The sequence below is a fragment of the Pezoporus flaviventris genome, unplaced genomic scaffold (genome assembly GCF_033815535.1).
Source record: "Pezoporus flaviventris isolate CSIRO_AGI_PZ_B2104156 unplaced genomic scaffold, CSIRO_AGI_Pfla_v1 ptg000031l, whole genome shotgun sequence".
NCBI lineage: Eukaryota > Metazoa > Chordata > Aves > Psittaciformes > Psittacidae > Pezoporus > Pezoporus flaviventris.
In genome coordinates this window covers 58,841,309-58,865,622 of record NW_026892579.1, presented here as the reverse complement: position 1 = coordinate 58,865,622, position 24,314 = coordinate 58,841,309, and the positions used below count along the sequence as shown (strand labels likewise).

Genomic DNA, 24,314 nt, shown 5'->3' with positions numbered 1-24,314 from the left:
CCAGGACCCTCACAGTCCATCAGTGATGACCCTGATGGGCTGGGGTTTTCTTGCTGCACACAAGATTTTAGGCATTGCTCAGCAGAAAAAAAACCAGCATTTGGTAATCTGTGTGCAAAACTACTCCTGTGAGGTGCTTTATGGGATGTGCAGGTAGGACTGCGCATGCACAAGCATTTCCTTTGGGGCGGGATTTTCCTCTTCCAGCTTCTGCGCTGCTGAAGTTAGCAGTGTGCTTGGAATTCCTGCTTTTACCCCCCTTTATTTTGTGAAATGGTGCGGGTACAAGCTGAACATGCACTGCAAACCTCAGTTCAGCAGCCAGGTGTGAGCTGGGGAGCTGGAAGAGAAAACTCCTTTCCGTTTCCAGAGGGAAGCTGGGAGGAAATACTAAGTGCCAACAAACCTTTCTCATTTTGTTGAGACAGAAAGATATGGCCCAGAATTGAAGTTTGTAATGTTCATAGTGGTTTAAGATGCAGTGGCCCAGGACAGGCATATTGCAGGACTCCACCAGCATCTCTGGAGCAAGGCATGTGGAGATCAGTGTCTTGTATTTGCTCTGGCCAGGTAGAAACCAGAATTTCACGGATGCCTTTTTATTCTGGCAGTATTGGATTGGAAAGATGGAAGAGTGCAGGTTGCAAATTCATCATAGTAGGGGTGGGTTACATATGCAGTGGTGCCGTGTTCCTGGTGTGATGCAGAGGGAGGGCAAGGAAAACTTCCAGGAGTTTTCTACAGGCTCTGTTTTACTGTTGGATGTGACAAGAGTGATGCAGATGGTTTTCTTCTTTGCTGATATATTTCAGCAGGTTTAAAGCTGTTTTATAAATGGTACTGAAATATCAACTTTATTTTGCTGTGGTGCCGTGCGCTCAGTTTGCTTTCTAACAAAGCACTAAGTTAGGGTTTTGAAGAAGAAAATGCTGGTTATAACCTGCAGATATTTCACCCTTGCTGGAAGGTTCATGACCCAAGCATCAGATCAAGAAAGTGAGAATCCAAAAATAGCAGTTTTTCATGATTTCCATCAAAATGCTGCTGCTTTCTGGCTGCAGGATGAACTCCAGAGGGGATCTGTGCAGCGTAATTCCCACCAATCACCTGGGTGGAACGGAATGGCTTTAACTCCAGCTGTCAGAGTTGCTGGGGCAGGGATGGAGGGCAAAGGAAGAGCACCATGAAGCACAAGCCAAAGACAGCTTATGCCCCAGTAATCATAAAGTTAAACTTGCATGGTTCCAAATACTTTAAATTGTGTTTAAGTGCCTGGTGTCTGTTGTTCAGTTGAACAGCCCATCCTGTGCTGCTGTTGCATTAGCAGCATCCTGCTGTCCTTTTGGCTCTTCCCAGAAATCTGGGAATGTTGATGCATTAAAGACAGCAGTCTAATTTTGAAGCCTGTTATATGCAGTTATCTTCCTGTCTGAGACCTGAATCTCCCCTGGCCTTGTAAGTTGCAAAGTCAAGAAGGGAGGAAAAGGCTGAAGTGCCTTACAGCAGCATGGACATGGGAGTTTGTGTTTTGGTCAGCTAGCATGGCTAGAGGAAGAAGTGTTATTGAATTATGGACCATGTCTGGGAAGTGTTTTAGATGCTAAATGTGACTCAAAGAAAAGGAGTAAATGTAGTGGGTTGGGCTGCTGTTGGTTAGCGGTTTCATTCCCTTAGGATTTTTAGACATCTCAGATGGTATTTGCAGTTGCTGTGTTTGAAGTCAAGTGACTGGTAGGAGGGAGCTGTGTGCTTTGACCTTCCTTTTTACAAAGTCACTGGCAAAACTAAAGCCTTAAGGAAGGAATTACTTGCCATTCAGTCCTAGGTGCAGGATTGCAGCTGCAGGTCCCCACCAGGCATACAACAAGGCTCAGGGCTTTGTGCCCCGCTGGTTTTGCTGCGCTGTGGTTGCTGTAAGTGAAGTGGCTCGTGCTGGAGAGCTCTGGACGGTGTCAGCTGTATTTTACACTGTGATTCATGCATGCTGAAGGAAAGCACTTTTACCCACCTTAAACCTCACCTGTCTTAGACACACAAATGTGCTGTAAAAGTGAGGCTATAGGTAATAAAACCGTGGTTCAGCTATCGCAGAGGTGATCCTTCAGTCACTTCTGTAGGAAAACTCAATATCCTTCAGAGTAGCAATTATACACGCACACCCTTTTCTTTAACTATATTTTTCATATATACATGTATGCACACCCACGAGCTATCATTTTTAAAGGGCTCTCTTTTCCTTCCAATAAAAACAGCACGTGGTTCTCCGCGCTACCTTTACTCCCCATGTTCATTATGGGCTTTCTGCTCAGGGTGGGGCGGGCGAACAACCTGAAGCGGCATTGGAACACACTGGCCGGCTGCCATGCAGCTGGGTAATCCCTGCAGATACTTTCTTCCCAAGCTTTTAAGGCTGCTGAAGACAAATCTGTAGGGTTAAGATAGCAAAGTATTGCATTGAAGAGCATAATTAAGAATAGTTTGCATGAAGCGTGTAGCGCGTAGGCCATAAAGCCGACAATTAGAGCAGTCTTGAAGTTTTAGAAGGCAATAAACTGAAGGCAACTAAGGCTACTGCAGGTTTCTTTTGGCTGTTTCGTTTTTAACTAGATGGAAGGTTTATCTAATCTGAACTGCAGTCAATGGTAATGGGCCACGTTTTCATGTACCTCATTAACCATTTCTCCTGCAACAGTCAAGTTGCACAGTTGCCCTGATAAAAGTGCAGGTGAATGAGTTGAACGTGGCTGTTTTGCTGCTTCGGTCCACCAGGGTTTCAGCAGTGACATGCACGTGGGCTTTTGCGGGTCACTCCTTCACTCCTGAGGATTCTCAATGTTCCAACCAGCTGGAGCCTTGGTGTGGTCATGTAAAATTAAATAGCAAAGAAAATAAACAGCTTTTACTCTGAGGAAGCGAGATCCTCATATGGACCTGAAATATTTGAGTACCTTACACATATTTATAATGCTGGCATAAAGGAAAGAAGTATTGCCTATTCTAGGCTTGTGGATGGGAATGGCAGGTGAGATTTTGCCATAGAAAACTGAAGGAAGCAGTGTGTAGCCTTGAAAATCCAATGCACATCTTCCAAGAGCTAGTCCAGTGACTAAAGCAAGATGTCAAACCCTATTCTTGGGCCTTAACCCCCTTGTTTCCTTACTTCTTCTCTTTCTTCTTCCTAAGTCACTTGGCATAGGTTGCACGTTGGGAAACGTGCTTGTGGCTGGAGCGCCATGGGAGCAGTGACAGGGCTCTCGAGGAGCACAGCGTCACCAGTGACTTTTGATCCTGCAGGAAAGCGTGCCAAGGGATTATGTTAATGGAGCCAGAGCTCTGCTTACCTTGCCAAAGGTGAGCCCTTCTGCTGGACAAGGCCCTCTTCTAATAGCAAAGCAGAGGTCTTGCCATGGTAGGGAGGTGGAAACGAGGTTTTCTGGCTTGATATATTCAAGGAGGTAGCTCTCTTCAAGGTGGGAGAAGTGCAGCTTATGCAATGGTCTCTTGGCATGGGGGTGAAATCAGTGGCTTTTATGGCAGAGGTTAGGTCACGATATTGGTGTGGATATGAAGATGAAAACCACACGGCTCTGTCCCACCAGATTGTGATTATATTGGGCAGGTATAGTAGTCAGGGGAGCTAAATGGAACATGTAGACATCCACTGGTATTCAGATGTAATTGTGAGCCTAGAGAAATCATGGAGAGGTGATGGAAACATGCAAATAATCAGTAGAAGTCACAAAGCACTGAGGGGCTGCTGCTTCCTTCATTTTCCTTTAAGTGGAAGATTCCTGCAGCAAAGAAACCGAAGAAGACGTTGCTTTTGGGACAGCCAAGGGCTCTGGCTGCTGCTGTGGAAGTGAATGGTAAATCCTGCAGGAGAGTATAGTTGCTAGTGGCAGTTTCCAAGCGTGGAAAGAGAAGCAGCAGTTTGTGTGGATGACTTTTGCAGGAGGATGGGAAGGAAGGTCGTATTGATCAGCTCTGGCTTCCGAAGGGAGCTAAAAATAAGTCCAGAAAGGATCCTTGGTGAACAGGAGGAAAATATAGAAATCTATAGTTGGCTTTCTTGTTTTATTCATGTGTTAATTGCTGATTCTCATAGATCATACAGGAAAGGTACAGAGAAGGAAACAAAATTGTCTTGGACAGAAGCAGCTCAATGTTTGCACAGTGGAAAATTGGCCGAAGTAGTTTGATTAGTTCTGAGGATCAGGAAGCCAAGGGACTCAAGTTGCCCCTGGTAAAATCCAGAAATGGGTTTTCATTAGAAAGTGAAAAGGTAACTGGATCTGTTTATAGACATGCTTGCCCTGTTTCCTGTACCAGAATGCTGCTTTAAGGCCTGAAGAGCAAAAACACGCTTTAAAATAGCATTTCTCAGTTCTGTGAATGCCTTATGTGTGTTAGCTGTGGTACAGGCTCTGTATCCGAGTGTGCTGAAAAGCTTCTTATCAACGAGTGCAAAGTCTTCAGAGCAACCGGGAATGAACCTTCAGCATCTGTGTATTGCTTTCATCATGTAGGTCCAGTGAGAATGTTGGTGTATGCCTGAAATAAAGCTGGTAAAGGGAAGATTGCAGCCTGCGTTTTGCAGGATCTGTCTAGCTGGAGAAGAGATGAGCTGGTCCCAGGTGCCTCTGCCTAGGAAGTGCTTGGTCTATCCTTAAAACTGCCTTCAGGTAGGATCTGTGAGGCCGCTTGCTCAGGTATTAAATACAGTCTGGTCATAGAGAAGGGGAGCTCAGACTTCAAGCACTTGGATTACAGAAGTGATTTGAAAATGTCTGAAAGCAAGAGGCAGTTTTGCCTGGTTCAGGATGAAGAAAATTACCACTGTGTCTAATTTTGGATAGAAAGGGCCCGTTCTCTTGTACAGGATGCTGGGAAAATGTTTGGATACAGAGCTTTCCGCAAGCGGACTTCCTTTTCCTAAAGGTGTGATACCTGTTGTTGAGCTTCCTCCTTCTGGTGTGTTCACCTCATTGCCTGGAGATGGACAGTTCCTGGGCAGTTTTCTTTGCAGATCCATTTTCTTAGCCCCTGTTGACATTCCCAGGTTTGAGTGCCCTGCAGCACTTCTGCAGGCACTGGTGGCTGTCTCGGCAGCTCTGCAGCCCACAGTGCTGTGGTTGTGCACGGTTGACATGCAGCCATGCCGCGGTGACCTCCCTGTGAGGGCGTCACGGCTGTCAGCGCTGTTGCTGAGCAGGCACTGGGTTAATCGATGTCTAACACGTGATGGGATGCTCTGAGCCAGGACTGGGCAGTGTGAGGACAGAAAAGCCAGCGTGGGTATTTCCCAGCAGCTCTGGGGTGGGGACAGCTCGTTTCAGCTTGGATCCCATGCAAGGAGAACACATTCTGCTTACATCCTGTAGTGGTTTTTCTGCTCCTAAATGACCCCCTCCCTGTGACACTGGAGCTACTGCTCTATGGAAGGGGTATGGGAGGAGGCCTGAGGGAGCAGAGCTCATTTGGCCCCTTGCAATGGGTACCTGCATTATCCCCAAATCTCAAGTGCTTCCTGCATCTTGTGAGGTTATGACACGCCGCCTTTGAAAGCCCCTCGGAATGCTGGTTGAGCCATTACAGGGACATGATGAGGTCTTCATGACCTGAACTGAAATGATTCTTGTCTCCTTTTGTCTGAGGTGCCAGCCGGAGCCACACCTATGGGTTTTTTCCCATGAGGCTCTCCTAGTTGTGGAGAAATTCGAGTGTCATCTTCCAGAGCTTGCTTCATTACTTTGATCACAGAAGACTTTGTCCATGGGTTATTTGCGCTCTGTGTGTTCTTCCAGTGCTTTGGAGACCTGATGCCCCAATGCGCCTCTTGAGGGTGGTGGCCTTGGGGTGCTGCCTGGCTCACCCTGCTCTGTTATTCCATGTCTCCAGCTGCATGAGAGAATGAGTGTCAGGGACCATGGGTTGTTTGATCTCTATGTGGACATCTGGAAACCTAGTGGGTTCCTTCCTTGCTTTTTGATGGGCCTTCCCTATGGTGGCTTGAGTGGTCAAGGCCATCCATCATGGAGGTGGATTTCAATCCCGGGCGGAAACTGTGTACCAGGGTCAGAGCAGTGCTGTCTAAATGCAGCCCTCAGGAAGAACGCCGTGATGACTGTGTGATGCTGACAAAAGGTTTTGTTTTTGTTTTGTTACCATTGCAGTGACAGCTATATTGTGCGAGTCAAAGCTGTGGTTATGACCCGAGATGACTCCAGTGGGGGATGGTTGCCACAAGAAGGAGGCGGTCTCAGTAGAGTTGGCGTCTGCAAGGTCACATACCCGGAGGGCAATGGAAGAAGTGGATTTCTAATCCATGGTGAAAGGCAGAAAGACAAACTGGTAATAGACCCTAATTCAACTTTTGTCTGTTCTTATAATGAGAATTATCCCAAATCTGTTGCTATTGTATTCTTGTACAAGTGTCCTTTCTAAACATAAAAGCCAGGCATGTTCAAATGGTACCAGATTGGACCAAACAAGCCCATTCTTATCTAGAACTGCCATCTTTTGCTGTCTAGGTTGGCGTGCCGCCACCTGGAAGGATCAGGTAAATTGTCAACATCTATATGCAAAGACCCCCTTTGATTGAAAAAGACCCTGTGTGTTTTTTATCCCTGAGACCTAGCAGGGGAAGTGAGAAATGAATTGAAGTGTAAAGAACCCATGAAGCCAGTCACATTGCACTGAGTAATGCAGTGCAAGCCTTTAAAATGGCCATGAATTATTTATGCTGTGTGCCGTTCAAGGTTTGAACAGGCAGAGTGAGAATATGAAGACAAGTTGTCTCTTATGAATTGACGCACTCCGTTTCTCCTGGTAGCTGTTTATCTAAGAAGAAGCCCTCTTCTTTCCCTACACAAATCAAATTAATAAAGCCTTTTCCCTATTTCCAGGGTCCGGTTTAGATGTTAGAGTTTGTTATCTCATCCCTATATATTTGATTCTTCTGACATTGACTCCTGTGAAGAGATGGGCTAGCTTAAAACTACCGCTCCCTGCACAAGCTCTGTGAACTCAGTGTTTGAGCAAGAAAAAATATATTAATTTGAGTCAGAAATGATTTTGGCTTCAAAAAACCCTAGTGTTTTTAAGCTGTTTCAAGTGTACTTTGTCCTTTGCAACACTACTTTACTTAGGATGCTTTTTATGACACTGTGTGGGAGCCATGCTTATGGTTTTGGGGGATGGAATAAGACTAATAAGCCATTCCCGTTTCTCCCTGAGCATCACCCTAAAGGTGGTTTTAGCACAGCAGAGCTTGAGATGAGTGCCTAGCTGGGGGTGAGGGTGGGAGAAAAGGTGGGGGGAGTGTTGCAGCGCCTCCTAAATCTGCTGCTGGCATATACCATTTCTGTTGAGCACTGTTATTGAAGGAAGAGGTTCTTCCTCCAGATAACCCCCCACTAGTAACCAGTACCACACTGGGTCCAAAATAAGCTCCTAGGGTAGGGAGCAAGCACCTATTCAAAGCACAAGCAAAAGATGAATGTGCAATGGTTATGAGAACAATTACAGTGTCTGGTGTTTATTAGTCATCGTTCGGTAGGGAAGGATGTTCCCCTGTGCGAGGCATGACTTGGCTTTCATTTGGGTCTGGGCTGAGGTGGTGCCAACTGTGCCCTTGGAAAAGTGACTTTGCTCCTCTTTTGGGGCTCACGCCCTGCCAGGTGGTGCTGGAGTGCTTTGTGAAGAAGGACCTGGTGTACACGAAGGCGAACCCCACCTTCCACCACTGGAAAGTCGACAACAGAAAGTTCGGGCTCACTTTTCAAAGCCCTGCCGATGCTCGAGCCTTCGACAGAGGAGTGAGGAAAGCCATCGAGGACCTCATCGAAGGTACCAGGGCATGTGCCAGTGATTGCTTCGACCCTTGGAAGAGCGGGGAAGGGGCTTTGAGTCATGGAGCTGGGAAGAGGGATGGGTTTAAAATCAGTTCTTGGGCTTGGACGTCTCTTTGCATATGTCTGTAGCTGGGTGCTTACACTGTGCTGAGCAAGCCCCAGCTTTTAGGAACTGAGTTTTCTATCCCTTAAGGAGAGAAGAAGGGATTTCAGCCCAAGTATTTTCCAATCCTATCTGGCCTGGTCTGTCCAGACTTCCCCTCCTTAATTTCCACTGAGTTTGTTATTACCCCTCTTTGTGATAGGCTTGGGTTTCATGCTAGTGATGGCAACTCAAACAGCCCAGCTCTTCTTCATATGCAGCCAAATCTTGTCTGAGTGAGTCTTTGTTAAATCATAATATGAATTCCTGCCTGGAGTTGAATAAAACTTTGTTTTGTTTTGGGGTTTTGTTGCAGTAATTAGTTCTGTCTGCGTCCTCTTGTCTGAATGGTCCTTCTTGAAGACTTTGTTGTGTTGCTGGTTTGGGGTTGTTTTTATTCTGTAAAAAATGCGTTTGAATTGCCTGGGCTTTGAAGTTGTCATAAATTCTTCCTTTTCACGTTTCGTTTCAATCACAGCAATCATAACACAGCTATAATTCAGTGGGGCTTTATTGTAATGAAATTGGAGTCTCCGTGAAGGACTCTTATTTATTTAGTTTTCATTTTTTGAGGATACTGGCTCAAATGTATGTACAGATGTATATGCTTTCTGAGGACATTAGCTCCATAAGACACATTAATGTTCTGAATGCCCTGTTCCTTGCTTTAACATGGAAATGGTGGATACTGGGAGAGAATTAATCCCCCAGGGCTCTCTCCTGGTAAATACCTCATCGGTTAAAGGAAGGATCTTCTCAAGTAGTTACTCATTTGCTTTTTCCTGTGTGATGAAGGTGAAGAAGTTACAGTTAGGCCTTCTGCTTTTTTGATTACTAAAACTGGGAAGCATTTTGAGTCGTAAAAGTGGTGTTTTATATAAGTAGCACGGGATTGATTGAAATTCTTTACTGTGAGGCATTGGCACAGGTTGCCCAGAGAAGCTGTGGCTGCCCCATCCCTGGCAGTGCTCAAGGCCGGGTTGGATGGGGCTTGGAGCAACCTGGTCTAGTGGAAGGTGTCCCTGCCCGTGGCAGGGGGCTGAAACTGGATGAACTTTAAGGTCCTTTCCAACCCAAACCCTTCTGTGATTATATGCTTATGCAAAGTTTCATTCAGATGATAATTCAGTCGTATTGAGTCGTAGTTTGGAGATGCCAGTATGTGGCAGCTCCTGTTCTGCTCTTTCTGATCCGTTTTACAGTGGAGGTGTTTCAAATCAAGTTCTGCTGTATCTCGGATACTTCAAAATCAGCGAATCTATATTTATCCCATTAACAGCACAGCCTGATCCTCATGAATGTGTTCCTCCTTAACTTCCAAATAAAGCTTTCTGAATGAAAAACAATAACTGGCTCATGTGCACACCGCATCAGGCAGTGGATTTTGTTTATCGTTCATTGTTTTGGTTCATGTGGCTGATCAAATTTAGCAGGTAACATTAATCTCTGTGCATTCAGAACTTCATGAAAACCCTGCCGCCTTTTAATATTTAACCTGGAATTTGCTCCCCATAGCATCAGAAGCATGGAAGTTTTCTGCACCAGCACAGGAGTCCTCTGCAGCTCTGTAAAGTGTCTGGATTTTTTACTTTTAAGGCTAATGTAGCAAATGGCACAAATGTTTTCACATTACTTAGTGTTTTAAGTGGGCTTTCGCACTTAGCTCTGCACATCTTCGTGGTGATGCAACTGAGAGCAGCCAAGGCTGGTGCAGAGAGCATTATGTAAAGCACATTACTTAAAAAAATTCCAGAATGAAGGTGGTACAAACTGTTCAGCTGATTCAGTTGGGGATGTGATGTGGCCTGAATTCAGTGTAACAGTGGGCTTACACTAAAAAGAGCCTTTGACTTGGGGGTTTGTTCCCCCTAGCAGAGCATCTTCTGCACCCACCCTCCTTGGCAGCCCCATAGGGGGTGAAGCCAACCAGGAGTGGACCAGGATCCTTGGAGGGTAAGGAGAGGGATCACCTCTGTTTACCCCCAGCATAAATTTGCTGCTAAGTCCATCAGTGGCATGTTCCACCCTCCCTGCTGCCCTTTTGCTATGTGGGAGCTGATCAGACGCTTGGCCAGCTCCAGAGGGAGACACTCATGGGGTGGGGAAAGAGGTTGGAGGAAGACTTTTCAATATCCTTCCCCACTTTTCCAGATGCTTGCTGTGTTAATGAATGAGAACTGCACCCAAGTATTTTCCTCCTGTTCATGGTTTTACACATTTCGGCTCCTTTCAAATTCTTGGCTGACGTGGGGCGAGGTGGTTCTCTGAGAAATAGGTAATGACAGAAAAGACCGTTACAATATAACAACTTCTGAAATGAGGAGAAGGAGGAAAACCCCTTCATTGTCACAGGGAGGTTTATTGTTTCAAATAAAAAGTCATTTTCCCCCAGATTTAGGGCATATATGAAGAATAACTCGTGTAGGGTTCCTGACAGCTGAGGATCAGTCTCGAGCACTGATTAGAGCGCAGCTTTACCATTCTTCAGAAACGAAAGTCTTCTGTAATTGGAAATGGTAACTGCTATTTTTAACATAGTTAATTAGCATTGTCAGCCATGCAGTTGCATGTCAAGAAACACTTTCAGATTTTACCTTTCCAACCCAGATGGGTTTTTCTTCCTAAAGTTGAGCCACTCTTTTGCACATCCACAGCACGCAAACTTGTGAGCATCCAAATGTTTACCAGCCTGATTATAAAAAGCCCCTAAAGTCACATAGAAATACTGAGTTCACAAACCTGTTGTTTTTCTAGGGTCTACGACGTCCTCATCAACGCTTCACAATGAGGCTGAGGTCGGCGATGATGATGTCTTCACTGTAAGTACATGTCACCTGAGGTCGTTCTCCTTCATGCTCTGCTTTACATGGTCAAGTTGGAAAGGGTTTTTCTTTCTGTGCCTCAAGGGTCGGCTTCCAGCAGTCACCGTGCTTGGCCAGTGGGTATGTTTTCTTTGATGGAAGTATGTCCTCTACACAATGTAGAGCATTGGGTTTCTGTTGGCCTCCCGTTGCCACATGAAAAGCACGGCAGGGCAGATGTTGTCAGGCATAGAAGTGAGGAAATAAGCACAGTCAAATTTCCTGTGGGTTAGTCTGAGTGGTGTGCACAGCTCTTAGTACCTCTTTCTCTGTCCTCAAGAAGCTTCTCACAAAATGAAGTAGGTGGCTTCTACTCAAGTACGTGCTCAGGGAAGTAAGATTTTGAATTGCAGTTGTTACCGAAAGCCAACTTTAAAGGTGTTTGAGCTTTCTACGCCTCATAATAAGTGAAACAAGTGGTTTTCAGCTAGAGGAAGGCACAGCAGCATGCCATTTACTAGCCAGCAGTGACTTAAATAGGAGTGAGTTGTGGTAATGTCTAAAACATACTTTGGAGCTTTCCTGAAACAGAAGCAGCTGGTCGTCCCCTCTACACTTGCACACTTTTAAAGGGGGGAGAGAACAAACAAATGTCAGATGAAATGATAATCTGGTCATAGATATTCCATGGGCTTGAAAACAAGATACTCGCAATGAGTACTTTGTCTTAACTGCATTTATTTGCATGGATCTGATCTCAACCCCGCACATGTCTGGCATTAGTTATAAATGCTCTCCTTGTCCAGTGGTGCAGTTGGGGACTGGGTGGCAGGAGGACAGAAGGTGGGATGTCTTCAGTGCAACAGCAGCAAACTCAAAGTCATATTTGGGATACTTCCTTGCCTCTCTAAATGTGGGAAAACTGAGGGCAGGCATGAAGCTGTTCGAAGATGGGCACTGGGAATCACTGCAGTTGGAAGGTGTTTCTGAAGGGGATGTTTTTGCCTGTACGGGACCAGGGCAGGTTCCCTGCCGTGCTTTGACCAGTTCCTCCCGACGGCTGGCATGTTGTCTGCATCTGTCCTTTTGTCACGGCTCTGGGAGACAAACAACAGCAGGCAGGGTTAAAAGGTGACTTCCTGCACTCCACAGCAGAACTATCATTAGCAGCTGCTTCCCAACTACCTGCCAGAAGTGATTTATAGACGCCGAGATGGGGCGGATTGGGGGAGGCATCGCTGGAGCCAGAGCAGTTTACCAGTTTGTGCTGCTTTGTCCCCATATTCTCTGCTGGGGATGGATGGTCGTGCTGAAAGTGTGTGCAAGTCTTCTGTGCTCGTCACATACGGGACTATCATCAAAATGTGCCTTGGGAGGGGTGCGTGTGCCAGCTGTCGCTGGGTTAGACGTGGAAGTACTCAGTGTTAAAGCAGTGGAAAGTAGCCTGTGGAAATAGGAAAATGTACTTCTGCTAAAATCCAGCCACTGATGTTTAGGGACCTGGGAGTGCTCCTGAATTTCTCCACAAGCTCAGTCTTGTGTCTGAGTGTTGATTTCTGAACTCGTAGGGTGCCTTTTACCAGGAGGAAGAAGTTGTTTCCTTTAAATAGGTGTTGCTTTACACTGGGGAAGTTGGATGAATGGTGCTCCAGCTGCATCACTCCTGCATTCAGAGTGAAGAGCTGAAACTATGAGAGGTTTTTCCCCCCTACTTGACCCTGGGGAGGTGACAGATAACTCCCTGCTGTGCAAATATTTATGGGTAGGATGCTTGGTGGAAAAGAAGGAACAAGCTACTTGACAGCATTAGGAAGGAGGGAAGACTTGGCTGCGGTTGGCACCTTGTTGGGATGCAGGGGGACATTCTCACCTCAAGTTGTGTCCTGCTTGGCAGATCTCTCTATGTGTTGCTTGATCTCCAGACCATGAGAGAGACGTCAATGGTAGTAGCTCGTGTGGTGCTGTTGGTCAAGCTGTCACATCAGGGTGGGTGTGTTGTTGGACTCCAAAAATAAGGCTTTATCCTTTTCCCCCATATTTCTTCTTTGCTTTCCCAGGATGAAGTCGCTCCTTTCCCTGCAGTCCTTAAGCTCTTTGAATCTCTCAGCTTCCCATGTATCTGGTGGGAGATGATGGAGTATGAAGTCTGCCTAAGCCAGAAATAACATACTGAAGCGTGGAGGGGTTTTAGACGGGAAGAAATTGATAGGGCTGTGATAGATTTTATTTTTACCCTTCTGTTTCATTCTGTCCTTGCACATCTTTGACTTGTGTCTTGCAGTCCATTTGGTCACCCGTGCACACAAAACTCCTTTACAACTTGCCTGTAAACTCTTTTCCCCAGCCCCAGCAGGGGATTGTTCAGGTTTGGAGGTCTTTTTGCTCCGGTTTAAAGAGAAAGGAGATTTGTTCTTTTTTTATTTCCTAAGGTAGTTATTAAAATCTTCACAGCCCTCCCCCTCTCCCACACATGCATGAATACACTTAACTGTGTGCGGCAGAATTTGCAGAAGCATCTGCATGATTGAGTCATTTAATCAGTCATTTACCCGTCTCTGAAAATCCCAGCCGTCGCTGCTGCCTCAAGCATTTGGCCTGAGGTCCTGCCTCTTCTTGATGATGTTTCAATCCCTTCAACCCCAGCAGCCCAAACCTTCACCTTTCTTACGCTGTTTTGCAGATGGCCACCCCAACTTTATCTGGCACATCAGCACTGATGTTTGCACCACTGTAACGGTACCAGCGTTAAAACGACCACCCTCATTACATATAAGCAGTGACCCTGGTATGGCTGTTGGATATTGGTTGACACGGGGCTTTTGTACTGTTCCTGATCCTGTTAGATTCAATACAACTCTGTGTGTATTTTTGTGTGTGTAACTCATACATCATTGTTATGAATGCTTCATCCCTGGCAGGGTTCAAGGCCAGGTTGGACAGAGCCTTGGGTGACATGGTTTAGTGTGAGGTGTCCCTGCCCATGGCAGGAGGGTAGGAACTGGATGATCTTAAGGTCCTTTCCAACTAAACTGTTCTATGATAATCCATTTCATTTATTCATCAGCCAGCACGCAACCCTTCCAGGCATCCAGCAAGTTATTTTCATGCCCCAGAGGTAGAGCTCTCCTTCAGGCTATGATCTTATGTGACTTGATGGAGGGTCATTTTCTTGTACCAGAAAGTGGTTTCTTTTGTATTTCAGGGGGTGAATTATCTATAGCTGTGGCTGCATAGGCATTTGTTTGGGAAGCATCACTGGTGTTGGTGGCCTTATCTCTTCCCATCACTGTAACTTGCAGTGCTAAGACAATAACTTGAGCCGCAGTACCTTGCTCCATTCCTACGGCACATGCTCCCCAGCCATCATTCTAACAAGTGGGTTATATCTTTAAAAAAGAAGGCTTTGCCATCTAATAATTTTTCTGTGGATTAGACCTACAGCAATTAGACAAATCAATATAACCCCCTGTTCTTAAACTCATACCTGACAGTGCAGAAAGCAAAAGTATATAGAACTAAATGTCAGTGGCTTCAGGGAAAAAATGCCTATTTCTAAAATGAACTCCCCACTTAGAACTTATAACAATATGTAGTTGTGTTTCTTTAATTCCAGATCCTCCGTAGAGCCCATAAATGTTTTCCATATGTTAGCAAATAAATTTCTCCTGTCTTGTACATTATAAATCGTCCTCTCAAGAGATGCAATCTGAGTAAGACTAGCCATCCGTTCTGTCTCCACTGGGGGAAACACTGTCATTGCAACGGGCTGAGATTGTTCTGTTTGTCTTCATCCATCCAGCCTGCATCTTCAGCCTTCTTCAATTAACATCCACTTCAGAGCTAATATTTAAGGACTGAATATATTCTGTAGTTCCTCTGCCACAGAATTTGCCGTATAATTGAGTTCTTGGGCAGATTTTTGTCTTAATCTACACTTTTAGTTTCAATTACAGATAATAATCCCACATGATCATGAAGTGAAAAATGTGAATTGAATCCAAGGAAAGAAAGGTCAATGTCTTCCAGAGTCTGCAGAGTGCCTGAAATGGTCTCTTTTAGCAACCCATCTGAAAAAGCAGAGGTGTTTGTTCCGAAACCTTATGACCAGTTAACTGAAACACTGCTCATATGTTTTTCAGATACATCCACGGCTCTGTGCCTGCTTTAGTGCTAAAGGAAAGACACCCACTGGCAGGAGGAGCAGCAGCTCCTGTGTCAGTTCTGATTTGTTAGCCTAAAAACTGCAGTCCCCTTCTGGCTTAATGGGTGTGCAAGGGGAAAACTCAACCCTGCTTAGTTTGATGTGCATGTTTTAGTCGTAGCTGTTTCATGTCATCAGTAATAAGTGTTGAAAAATCCTAGGTTTTGTTCAACATGAGACTTGCAGAGTCTTGCAGGTAGAGCAAGCATGACCTAGAGGTGCATGACTGAGCTGCAGGGTTGCATTTTTACACAGCTAGGCTCAGTCCATTGTTTCTCATGCCAGCTCCTGGCTAAAACTACCAAGACAGCAAAACAGAACACACTGCCCAGAGAAGCTGTGGCTGCCCCATCCCTGGCAGGTTGGACGGGGCTTGGAGCAGCCTGATCTAGTGGAAGTTGTCCCTGCCCGTGACAGGGGGTTGGAACTGGATGAGCTTTAAGGTCCCCTCCAACCCAAATCGTTCTGTGATCCTATGAAGCATTCTCCTACTTCACAAAGGTTATGTGGACAGATCCTGCTGCCACCACTGCCTTTCTTCTTGGGCTTGCAGCAGAAGTCTGGAAACTCACACTGTCACCATAAAGCTTCATGTTTGGAGAGATCCTGCACCCCTTGTTCCTTTTTCTCAGCATGAACGTGCACTCCTATGCTCAGGGGTGTTTGAGTTAGGAAGTTTGTCATGTGGCTTGGCCGCTGCTGACAGTCGTTTAAGAGACAGACACAATCACCCATTCTGTGCTGTAGCGGTGCGGATTGCAGCAGATGTTAACGTTACAGTCCTCCTCGCATCTCTTCTGGCTTCCTAATTAAAAAACCAGATCCCTCCCTGCTGCCTTTCCTTGAAACCTTTTCCCTACTTTCATCTCCCATGTGGGCCTCAAGTGTGTTGCAGCCTCACTATTAAAATTTATAAGATTTATGTTAGTTAGATAAACACTAAATCCAATTTTTCTTGCTGGCTTCGTCGCTTCACGTTCAGATGGTTCTTTTAAAGAACAACTGCACCTCTTTAAAGTAGACGTGTAGAAACCCAGTCCAATTACTTTGGAATATACTCGTAAGTTCTGTGTGATGCTGGAGAGTCTCTCGTCCCATGGAAAACGATGTTGCCGAGAACAGAGAAGCACTGAGTTGTAAGATATATTTCTTTCACGAGTTGCATTCGGGAATTGAGGAGCCACAAGAGCCTGTAATTTCCTTTATCTTAAGGCTAAAGTAGAACAACAGGGAGGGAAAATGCCTTTTGGAGGAGCAGCCCTCCGGATGGGGGTGGTGGGGTGCGGTGCTTAGGTTGTCACCGTGAGCAAATCCACCTTGTTTGCTCTCTGAGGCAGAGCTAAGCGATTAGGGGGTTGTCACAGTGATAGGACTGGATGGCTTTACTGATGTTGTTCTTCCTGCTCAACCGCCAGCTGTGCTCTGCATGTACAGCCGAAGGGTTCATTGCTGCTAGCCACATCCTCTGATGTCTGGATTTGGGGCTTGCATTGGAAACCACAGCTATTCTAATTCAGATTTTAAAAGAGAAAAAAATGTACTTGCCAAGAAGGGAGAAATACACACACAGAAACCAGCAGGCTCAAATCCTCCCTCCGAAAAAGGGGAAAAAAGAACCCTTCCTGGCTTTGAGCAGTGAACTGGACTAAGATTTATTTGTATTTCCTTATAGTTGAGTCTTTCAAGTTATATACAGTGCTCTGGGTATCCCTGCCCTCCACTTGAGCAGTCAGTGGGACACCAACTGAGCAGTGGCTCGTCCTGCCTGAACATGGCTTTCGCTCTTCACACTTCAGAGCTGTGCAATCTGCCTTGATTTGCTCCAGCAGACCAAGGTAGTTCCGGAGTCTGAAGTCATTGCTTTATCTGTAGTTTAATTTTTTTCCTTCCTCCCATTAACACCAGGGTGTATCGGCTTCTCAATGGAATTCTTCCTGCTTTTATGCCAGGGGTCAGGAGAGGTGCCACTAAAATAGTGGAAAGGTCCTGAACATCCAGCTATTTTAAGGCTAGCTTCTTTTTATTCCTTTTTTTCCCTGCCCATGACAAATTCGTGTCACTCAATGGGTGTGGATACCAGTGCTCAAAGAGATTTTTCAGTAGGGAAAGTCAGGAAAGTTTTCTTGGGCTGTCAGGTTTGTTGTATAGTGTTGTGCTCCCCCTTTCCTTCAGGAACCCCTGTTCCTTTTAAGTGATTTGGGAATGAACCCATTTATTTTCCTACTTTTTCCACCAGTACAAGCAAGTGATGCTCACTGAGGATGCAATACGACTGTCACTGAGAAAGAGGTATTGCTGCTGTCATCTGGAATGCCAGCTGCTCTTTTAAGTCCTTCAAAACTGCAGGGGCAATTACTCTCTGCTTCAGCCTATGGATTGATTATCGTTGCTCAATCACAGCCCGGTGTCTGGACGGGAGGAAATACAAAAATTACTGTGGTGTGGAGGTAGCCAGAACGTGAAATCTGTTAATTCTTGTGTGTATAACAGAGTCATGAGTGGTAACTGAAATGAAGAGCTATGGGGAGCTGAGAGGGAACCCTCTGGAGAGACCCATGGGGTAGATGTGAAGCTTGATTTGCTTTCTTTAAAAGAAAGGATTGGGAAGTAGAGGTCTTGCACAATTTATGTATTGCTTTATTGTACTTATCATGCTATTCTTTTGCTTTTGGGTCAGTCTCTGGTGGGCAAAGCAGGCTTTTCTTGCTGCAGATCAGGAATACGCAGTTTAACACAACTCCCAAAAGCACTGAGCTTCAGTTGCTTTGGCACCGTTTCACTCTCGGGCTTTCAGACAGTAAAACCTTCTTTTAATTTCTTCCTTTTTTAAACCAAATCACCGGTCTGGTTGTTTCACCACACACAGCCCTCAACCTCCCCAGTCCCTGGCAAGGACGGGATCACCCCACCAGCACTGCAGCTCCTCCCGAGGGTCTGGCAGCCGCAGCCATGCCAGCGGGGAGATGATGGAGCGCGGTCGGAACTTTGGTCAGTCACAGGCACCCGCATGCACTTTGTGGAGGAGGCAGAAAGGGATTTGCTGTCACAAAACCAGACCCCAAAGAAAGGATGTGATTTTTCTAATGTCTTTTTTTCATGCCGGCAACCCAAATAGTGGGAAGCAGCCCTTTCCTGCAAGCCTTCTGAGAGCTTGGAGCTTGTGGGGTGTCTGTCTGAAGACAAGACAAGGAGCATCTCTTGTTCAGTAACAAATTATTAAGCAGAAATTATCTGTATTCCTGTTGGGTATTCCAAGTCTCACTGTTGTGTAGTTTTTGCATAGCTAAAATGTGTTGAGCTACTTTGCTGAGGGTAAGCAATTTCTCTTGTCACAATTCTTCCTCTCAAGACCGTTTTTGTAGTGTATTTTCTGGCTCTGTGTCATTCCCACATACAAACACAGTTGGTCCTGCACTGGGATTGGGATATATCCTGCAGGAAACTGAAATTTGATCTTTTGCTGTGATGGAAGTTTCCTTATAGCTGTATCTTGCCAGAACTTGTAAGTGGTGTAATTTGTGCACCAGTATTGAGTTTTGTTCAGTTGGTTCCAGCAGTTCAAGGGAGATTTCTGTCTTTTTGCTTTTCTTTCTTACTTTATAACACACATTTTCCCCTTTGCTTAAACGATGTGGTGGCGTATTTTAGTGTGCTGTCTCTTTTTGGTTCTATACATAACGTACTCTGTATGTTACGTATAACCAGACTTGCATTCATTTAAGTAATCTTCAGGTTACTGAAAGCCTGTTTTCTTGTGATTCTCAGTCACCTGGGGCTTGGAGGTGAGAAGGGTCACCAGCAAACCTGCCTGTAGGAGTCCTTGGCCAGGGGTGAATTGACTGCTGCCTCCCTAGCTGTAGTTCCTAGCTGGTGAATCCATGATCCGAGTGCATTGTAGCACCGTTTCACACTTGCAATCAGCTAGCTGCATGTTTGTCTTCTGAAGAAAAGAATTTGGCTGTGTAGTAATGTACTTAAACTATGTGATGAGTTAAAGTGTGAAGCTGTTTATGAGCATGTTCCCTTTTAATTCATCTGGAGCTGAACGCTTTAGTGCGTTTGTGTGCTTAAGGCACAAATGTGTCGGAAACAAAACACAGCCAAGAAGAAATTGCCCTTTCTTAATGTACGGTAAGATGGAGGGGGAAGAGGGCTTTCTTTTTTTACATTTTTCTTTTCGAAAAGGTTGTTTTTTAACGTGGATCAGTTTACTGCTTGGACTCAGCACACAGCCCCGCAGGCAATAGCAGCAGCCCAGATAAAGGGGGATGTAAGGGGGTGAGCATCCAGAGGTGGAGCCAGAACTGCTGGCTGCTGACAAAGGCATCCCTGGGACCCCTTGCTGAAGGTGAGCTTTGCTGTTCCTCCCCGAAAGCAGCCTCAGTGGCCCTTGCTGTGTCCCTTGCATAGCTCTGATCCCTCATCCTCAGCCAGGAGGATTGTTTAGTACAGCTCCTCTTTTCCATGTTTGCAGCACAGCAGTTTTGCCCACCTTGGCTTGTCAGCATTGCTTTGCAGTCTGGGTTTGTGGCCTTCTCACTCTGGCCTTGCTTTTGTTCAGCTGTGGTTCCCTGGGCATTTCTTCAGCCTTATGTAAGGGGGACCTGATTTGAGGCAAGATGCCTGTCTCCCTGGTGTGGGAGAGCAGGAATGGGGTTTTAGGGTTATTTTAGTGCTGTATATGAAGCCACAGCCGAGGGATGCAATTTGACTGATGGCTCTTTAGCCTCAGCACTGCTGAGAGACAACAGAATGGAGAGGGGCTCCTGCTGTCCCCCTTTCACCAGCATGGCTGACCCTGTGCTGAGCCAGACAGGGGAAGTGAACCAAAACCTAGCCCTATAAAAGAAAGCAAATACTTTTCCAGTGGTTTAGCTCCTCAAGCCAGCTCTCTGTAGGGCTGGAGAAGCAGAAGTGCTGGCTCAAGGGAAAACGTAAGAGTGATTGGCTAAACGGATGGCAGGAAACCTCTGCTACCCCACTAATATTCATCATCGCACCTGAAATGTGGCGTGTACCCCCTGGCCACGAATACACCACCTTCTGCAAGACAGGCTTCACTGCAGACCTTTGCTGTGCTAGTGCCAGTGGTACAAGTAAGGTGGTTCTTGCACTTGTGGCTGAGCCTGGTTTAGCATTTATGTCATTCTCCTCTTTCATATCACTACTGTGAAATTCCTCCTTCAACTAAGACAAGGAGGGGACAGCAGGATAGCTAAGGCGATGTAGATAGGGGTTTGTTACGGCCAAATATTATGCTTTTACCTTGAAAATACATAGTTGATATTACTACAGCTTTCCATTAGGTTCCTTCTTTAATCTGCGCAATGTAGATAGCATTTGAAGTATATAGTCCTTTCTTTCAGCCACAGTGCTTGAAAGTTTCAGTGAGACAGAAAGTGGCTTTCCCATTATTTCACTAGGCAGCCTAAGGAAGTTGCTTTCAGCAAGCAGCTATATTTGTAAGCTATGATCTCTCTGGCTGCTGTGGTCAAACACAATACGTTGTCCCGGGGCGCTTATGGGAGGCAGCACCAGGGACGCCAGCCGGATTTGGGGTGTCTCAGCCAGCTCCGGGTGCCACCTCTGAAGGTGACAGCAGAGCAGACCCCATGCAGGGTGTAAACAAGGCTGCAAAGGGCAGCCTTGGCCAGGGGACAGAACGATGATTGACAGCTTCCTGCGCCGTGGCTGAGATAAGGGACTCGTCGCCCGGCACATAACCCAGCAGTGCTGGTTGGAGGGATGTGGGGCTGGAGGGAGCAGGCAAAGCCGTGCTCAGGCCCATCATTCCACCCTCTCTGCATAATTTAAAGGGCAGTGAGCATTTAGGTCCCGGTGCCGAACTGGAGCATCCTCTTGGCAGGAGTATGAGGGGAGCTGCATTGGAACTGTGGGGCAAATGACTACGTTGTCCTGTTCTTCATGAGGGAGCCTATAATTTCCACATGCTGTCTAAACACTGGCAAATGTGGTTTGAATCTCGTGTCTCATATAACAGGTAGAAAAGAAAAGAAAAGAAAAACAAAGCATGGAGTTCAGGCTGCTTGAAGTACACTGTTGTTCTGCTAGTCTAACCATAATTTAGTTGCATCCTCTCAAAAGGTTGGTTTCAGTGTCTAGGATTTCTTTTGGGGGGGAGTTTGGAAAGGAAAAGGAGGAGTTTGTTAAAGCTGAACAATGAAACATGCTTTTACATGAGCTTCAAGAATGATTTTCCTTTAAAGTGGCAGGCTCTGCTTTTTACCCTTTTAAAGAAAGAAGAAAACACCCAAAACACAACGTTCTGACAAAAACCTGGAACCCTCTGCCGCCAGCCATGTGTTTGGTAGTAATTGAGAATGAAGAAGAGAAGAGTCTAGGGAGCTCAAAATGGGCCTCTGCCCAGTCCAGATATGCGTTATAAACAACTGCATCTAAGCAGCCCTGTTTCCCTCCCTCACCTGCCTAATGTGTTTTGCCAGGGGTCTGCTCGCCCTGCATCTTGTAAATATTTGATGAAAATTAAATCAGAAGTGATTATAGGAAGCAGTTCATCTGGCTCTGGCTCTGCCTGCAAAAGGAGAAGGAAAGGCAGAAGTAAGCAAGTACCATCACATTTTTAAGCAAAGCCTGACATATTTGCAGTGCATGTGAAGAGGGTATTTTAGAAGTTTGCATCAGCTGTTGGGTTCTATTTTGGTGATAAATTCCAGCTAAAATAACGTAGATGCTCATAAGTGTGTGAATAAATGACCCCTAAGTGGCTTCTTAAAATATCGTATCAGTCTGCTGTGGGAAGTCTGCATTTAACTAGGGCTTTTTTCCCCCCTCGCTTTGTTTGTAACCTGGTGTATAGGAGGAGTGCTGCTGAAGTTAGAGGCTGAAGTGTTGAGTTTGTACATGACAAAGACATTAATGATGGATTAGGTGCGCTGATTCTTTTAGTTTAGCTAATCCAATTTTCACTGGCATTTTTCGCTCCCCTTCCCCCAGTCTTTTCTACCCCCAGGTAATTTCTGTGTAGAGGAGCTGAGATGCACTGGTCAGTTATGTGGATCCTTCTGTTCCCAGCTGCGCTCAGCAGCGGTGCATGCTCATGCCCTGTGCGTGTCCACTGTTGAACACCCCTGGCTGAGCTTCACTCCTTTATGTCCTAGCATCCCTACCCATCTTTTCAGCAGCATTGGATGTGCCAAGTTCTCTGTTTATACCTTAAAATTAGGAGGTAGTGCTTTCCAAATTAATTGCAGCCATGCTGATGACAAGCAGGTTGAAGACACAAGACTAAAGAGGAGCTGGCACCCACCTTTCTTTCCAGAACCCACATCTTTATCCCCTGCTTTGCCTGGAGACCATCCTGCACCATCAGGGCAGAAACCTCTACGAGTGTTCGACCAGGGCCAGTGAGTTGATACAAAGATGATTTGGGGCCGAATTGCTGTGGTTCTCCACCCAAACACATACACAGAGTAGGTGATGGGACTGATGGGAGGGAGAAGCCAGGACCATCACCTCCCCACAGCAGTACAGATCTCAGCAGCCGTCTCTCATGGCCTTAGCAGAGCACAGCTGTGGTAACGTGGCTAATATTACTCATTAGAGGAGGGAGCCTTTGCTAATCTTCAGAGCTGTACGAACACAAATATTGGGCAGCTGATCATCCCAACAATGCTGTAGTCCACACCAAGATGTCATTTCAAAGGCATAAACAGATTAGTGGAGCCCTTTATGCAAAAAAAGGAAAAGCCTCACTCTGTCCTTAGATGGTTTTAAGCAATTAGTTAGTTTAAATAGTTCCCAGGTTTAGGTAAAAAAGTCCCACTGGATCAGTGTAGCTCGTATCAGATGGAGAAATCCAGTCAGGCCGCAGCAAGGAGTTGTTATAGGAGTGAAGAAGGAAATGTAGGAGTCCTGGTAAGGAGATTGATGAGGATTTGAGCGCTTCATGGGTAGGCAGAGGCACCCCACTCACCACTGTGGGATTGCTGTGCTGTCTGAGGAGCAGCCCCAGTAACTGGGGCTTGTGGTTTGGGGTTTTTCCCATTACAGCATTTTGGTTTTCCCTTATAAATACCTGCTGCAAAGACTTTTCCTTCCATTGAAGTGGTGCTCTACCCCAGTGGTGAAAGGCAATGGGTATTGTATGGCAAGGAAATGGTGTGTGCACCCACTTGCAGCCTCTGGTTCTGGGCTGAGCCCAAGCAAAATGGGGTACTGTCTGCCTTCAGTCCTCTGACTTTGGAGGCATCTCTCTTTGTATCTCTTCAGATGCCTGCTTTTGCAGAGATGTCTGACGCCTCTTATGATTGGCAAGTAGTGAGACAGGAAAATCTCACTGAGGTTCCCCCTTACCACATCTGAGTGTTTGCTGTATCATTTAACCATGTCTGATTCTTTTTACTCCTCGAAGTGAATCATTAAGTCACATCTGTGGTCCATGCAGGGCTGAATGGTGATGCCAGAATCGGGTTTAGCATCAAGCTTAACGGAGATGATCTTGTGCACTGAATCCTTGTAAATGTTCCTGAAGTTTTGCTGACTTAAGACAGCGCAGCCACCAGCATCTTTCTGGCACTAAAAGCTATAACCACAAAGCTTAAAAATAAAGAAGGTAGCAGTAAAACTAGATTTCTGTGCTTTATATTGGCATTTGTGTAAGTGGTGACTAGGAAGCAGTCCAAACGTTGGAGAAATTATAGTCCTGTTCTGGTTTGAGAAAGAAATCTGAATCCATGCTTATTGTCATAGTTGTGTACAGCCAATTTGTCTTTGAACTGCACTGGAATATGATCTAACATGAAGCTTCTCCTTCAGACTGTCTGCTAAGGAGCAGAACTAGATTCAGCTCCAGCAGTCCTCAGTGGATGAGAGCGTCAAAACGTTTCACACATGTATGGAAACAATTTTCTTCAATACAATTTCTGTCTTCTCTTCAGTGATAGCAAACAAACAGAAAGTTGACAACAGCATTTTCTTCCATGGCTTTATCTTGCCATAACAAATTAAAAGCTTGTGCTCAGGAGACAGGAGTCTCAAATCTGAAGAGGTTTTTCACACTGAACCCTCTTCTTAATACTTAGATAATCTAAGCCCTCTTTGAAGTGGGCTGCCCTGAGTATATGTGGCACACTTAGAGGTGGATGCAAATGTCAACTGTTTCCTTTTCTCATTTTCTTGAATAGGGATAAAAATCAGGATTTTTGCTGTGAAATTCTAAAGTGCTGTATCTCCTCAGGCTTTGAAATAAAGAGGGGAAAGGAAGGACTTGTTCTGGCAAGATTAAGCTGAGGCACTTCTGGGAGACAACATTTTATCTTAATTTCTTTGGAAAGGTG

At 45.6% G+C, this 24,314-nt stretch overlaps 1 protein-coding gene across 2 annotated transcripts in view; it reads left to right on the top strand.

Annotated features, from left to right (window-relative positions):
• The window catches only part of SPRED2 (sprouty related EVH1 domain containing 2), a 67,350-nt gene that overhangs the window by 32,173 nt on the left and 10,863 nt on the right, over nt 1–24,314 (top strand). For both annotated transcript variants that reach the window (XM_061461457.1, XM_061461458.1), the window contains 3 exons: nt 6,174–6,351; nt 7,680–7,848; nt 10,750–10,814. In XM_061461457.1, coding sequence (XP_061317441.1) covers nt 6,174–6,351; nt 7,680–7,848; nt 10,750–10,814 — 412 coding nt within the window. The remainder of the gene's footprint in view (nt 1–6,173; nt 6,352–7,679; nt 7,849–10,749; nt 10,815–24,314) is intronic.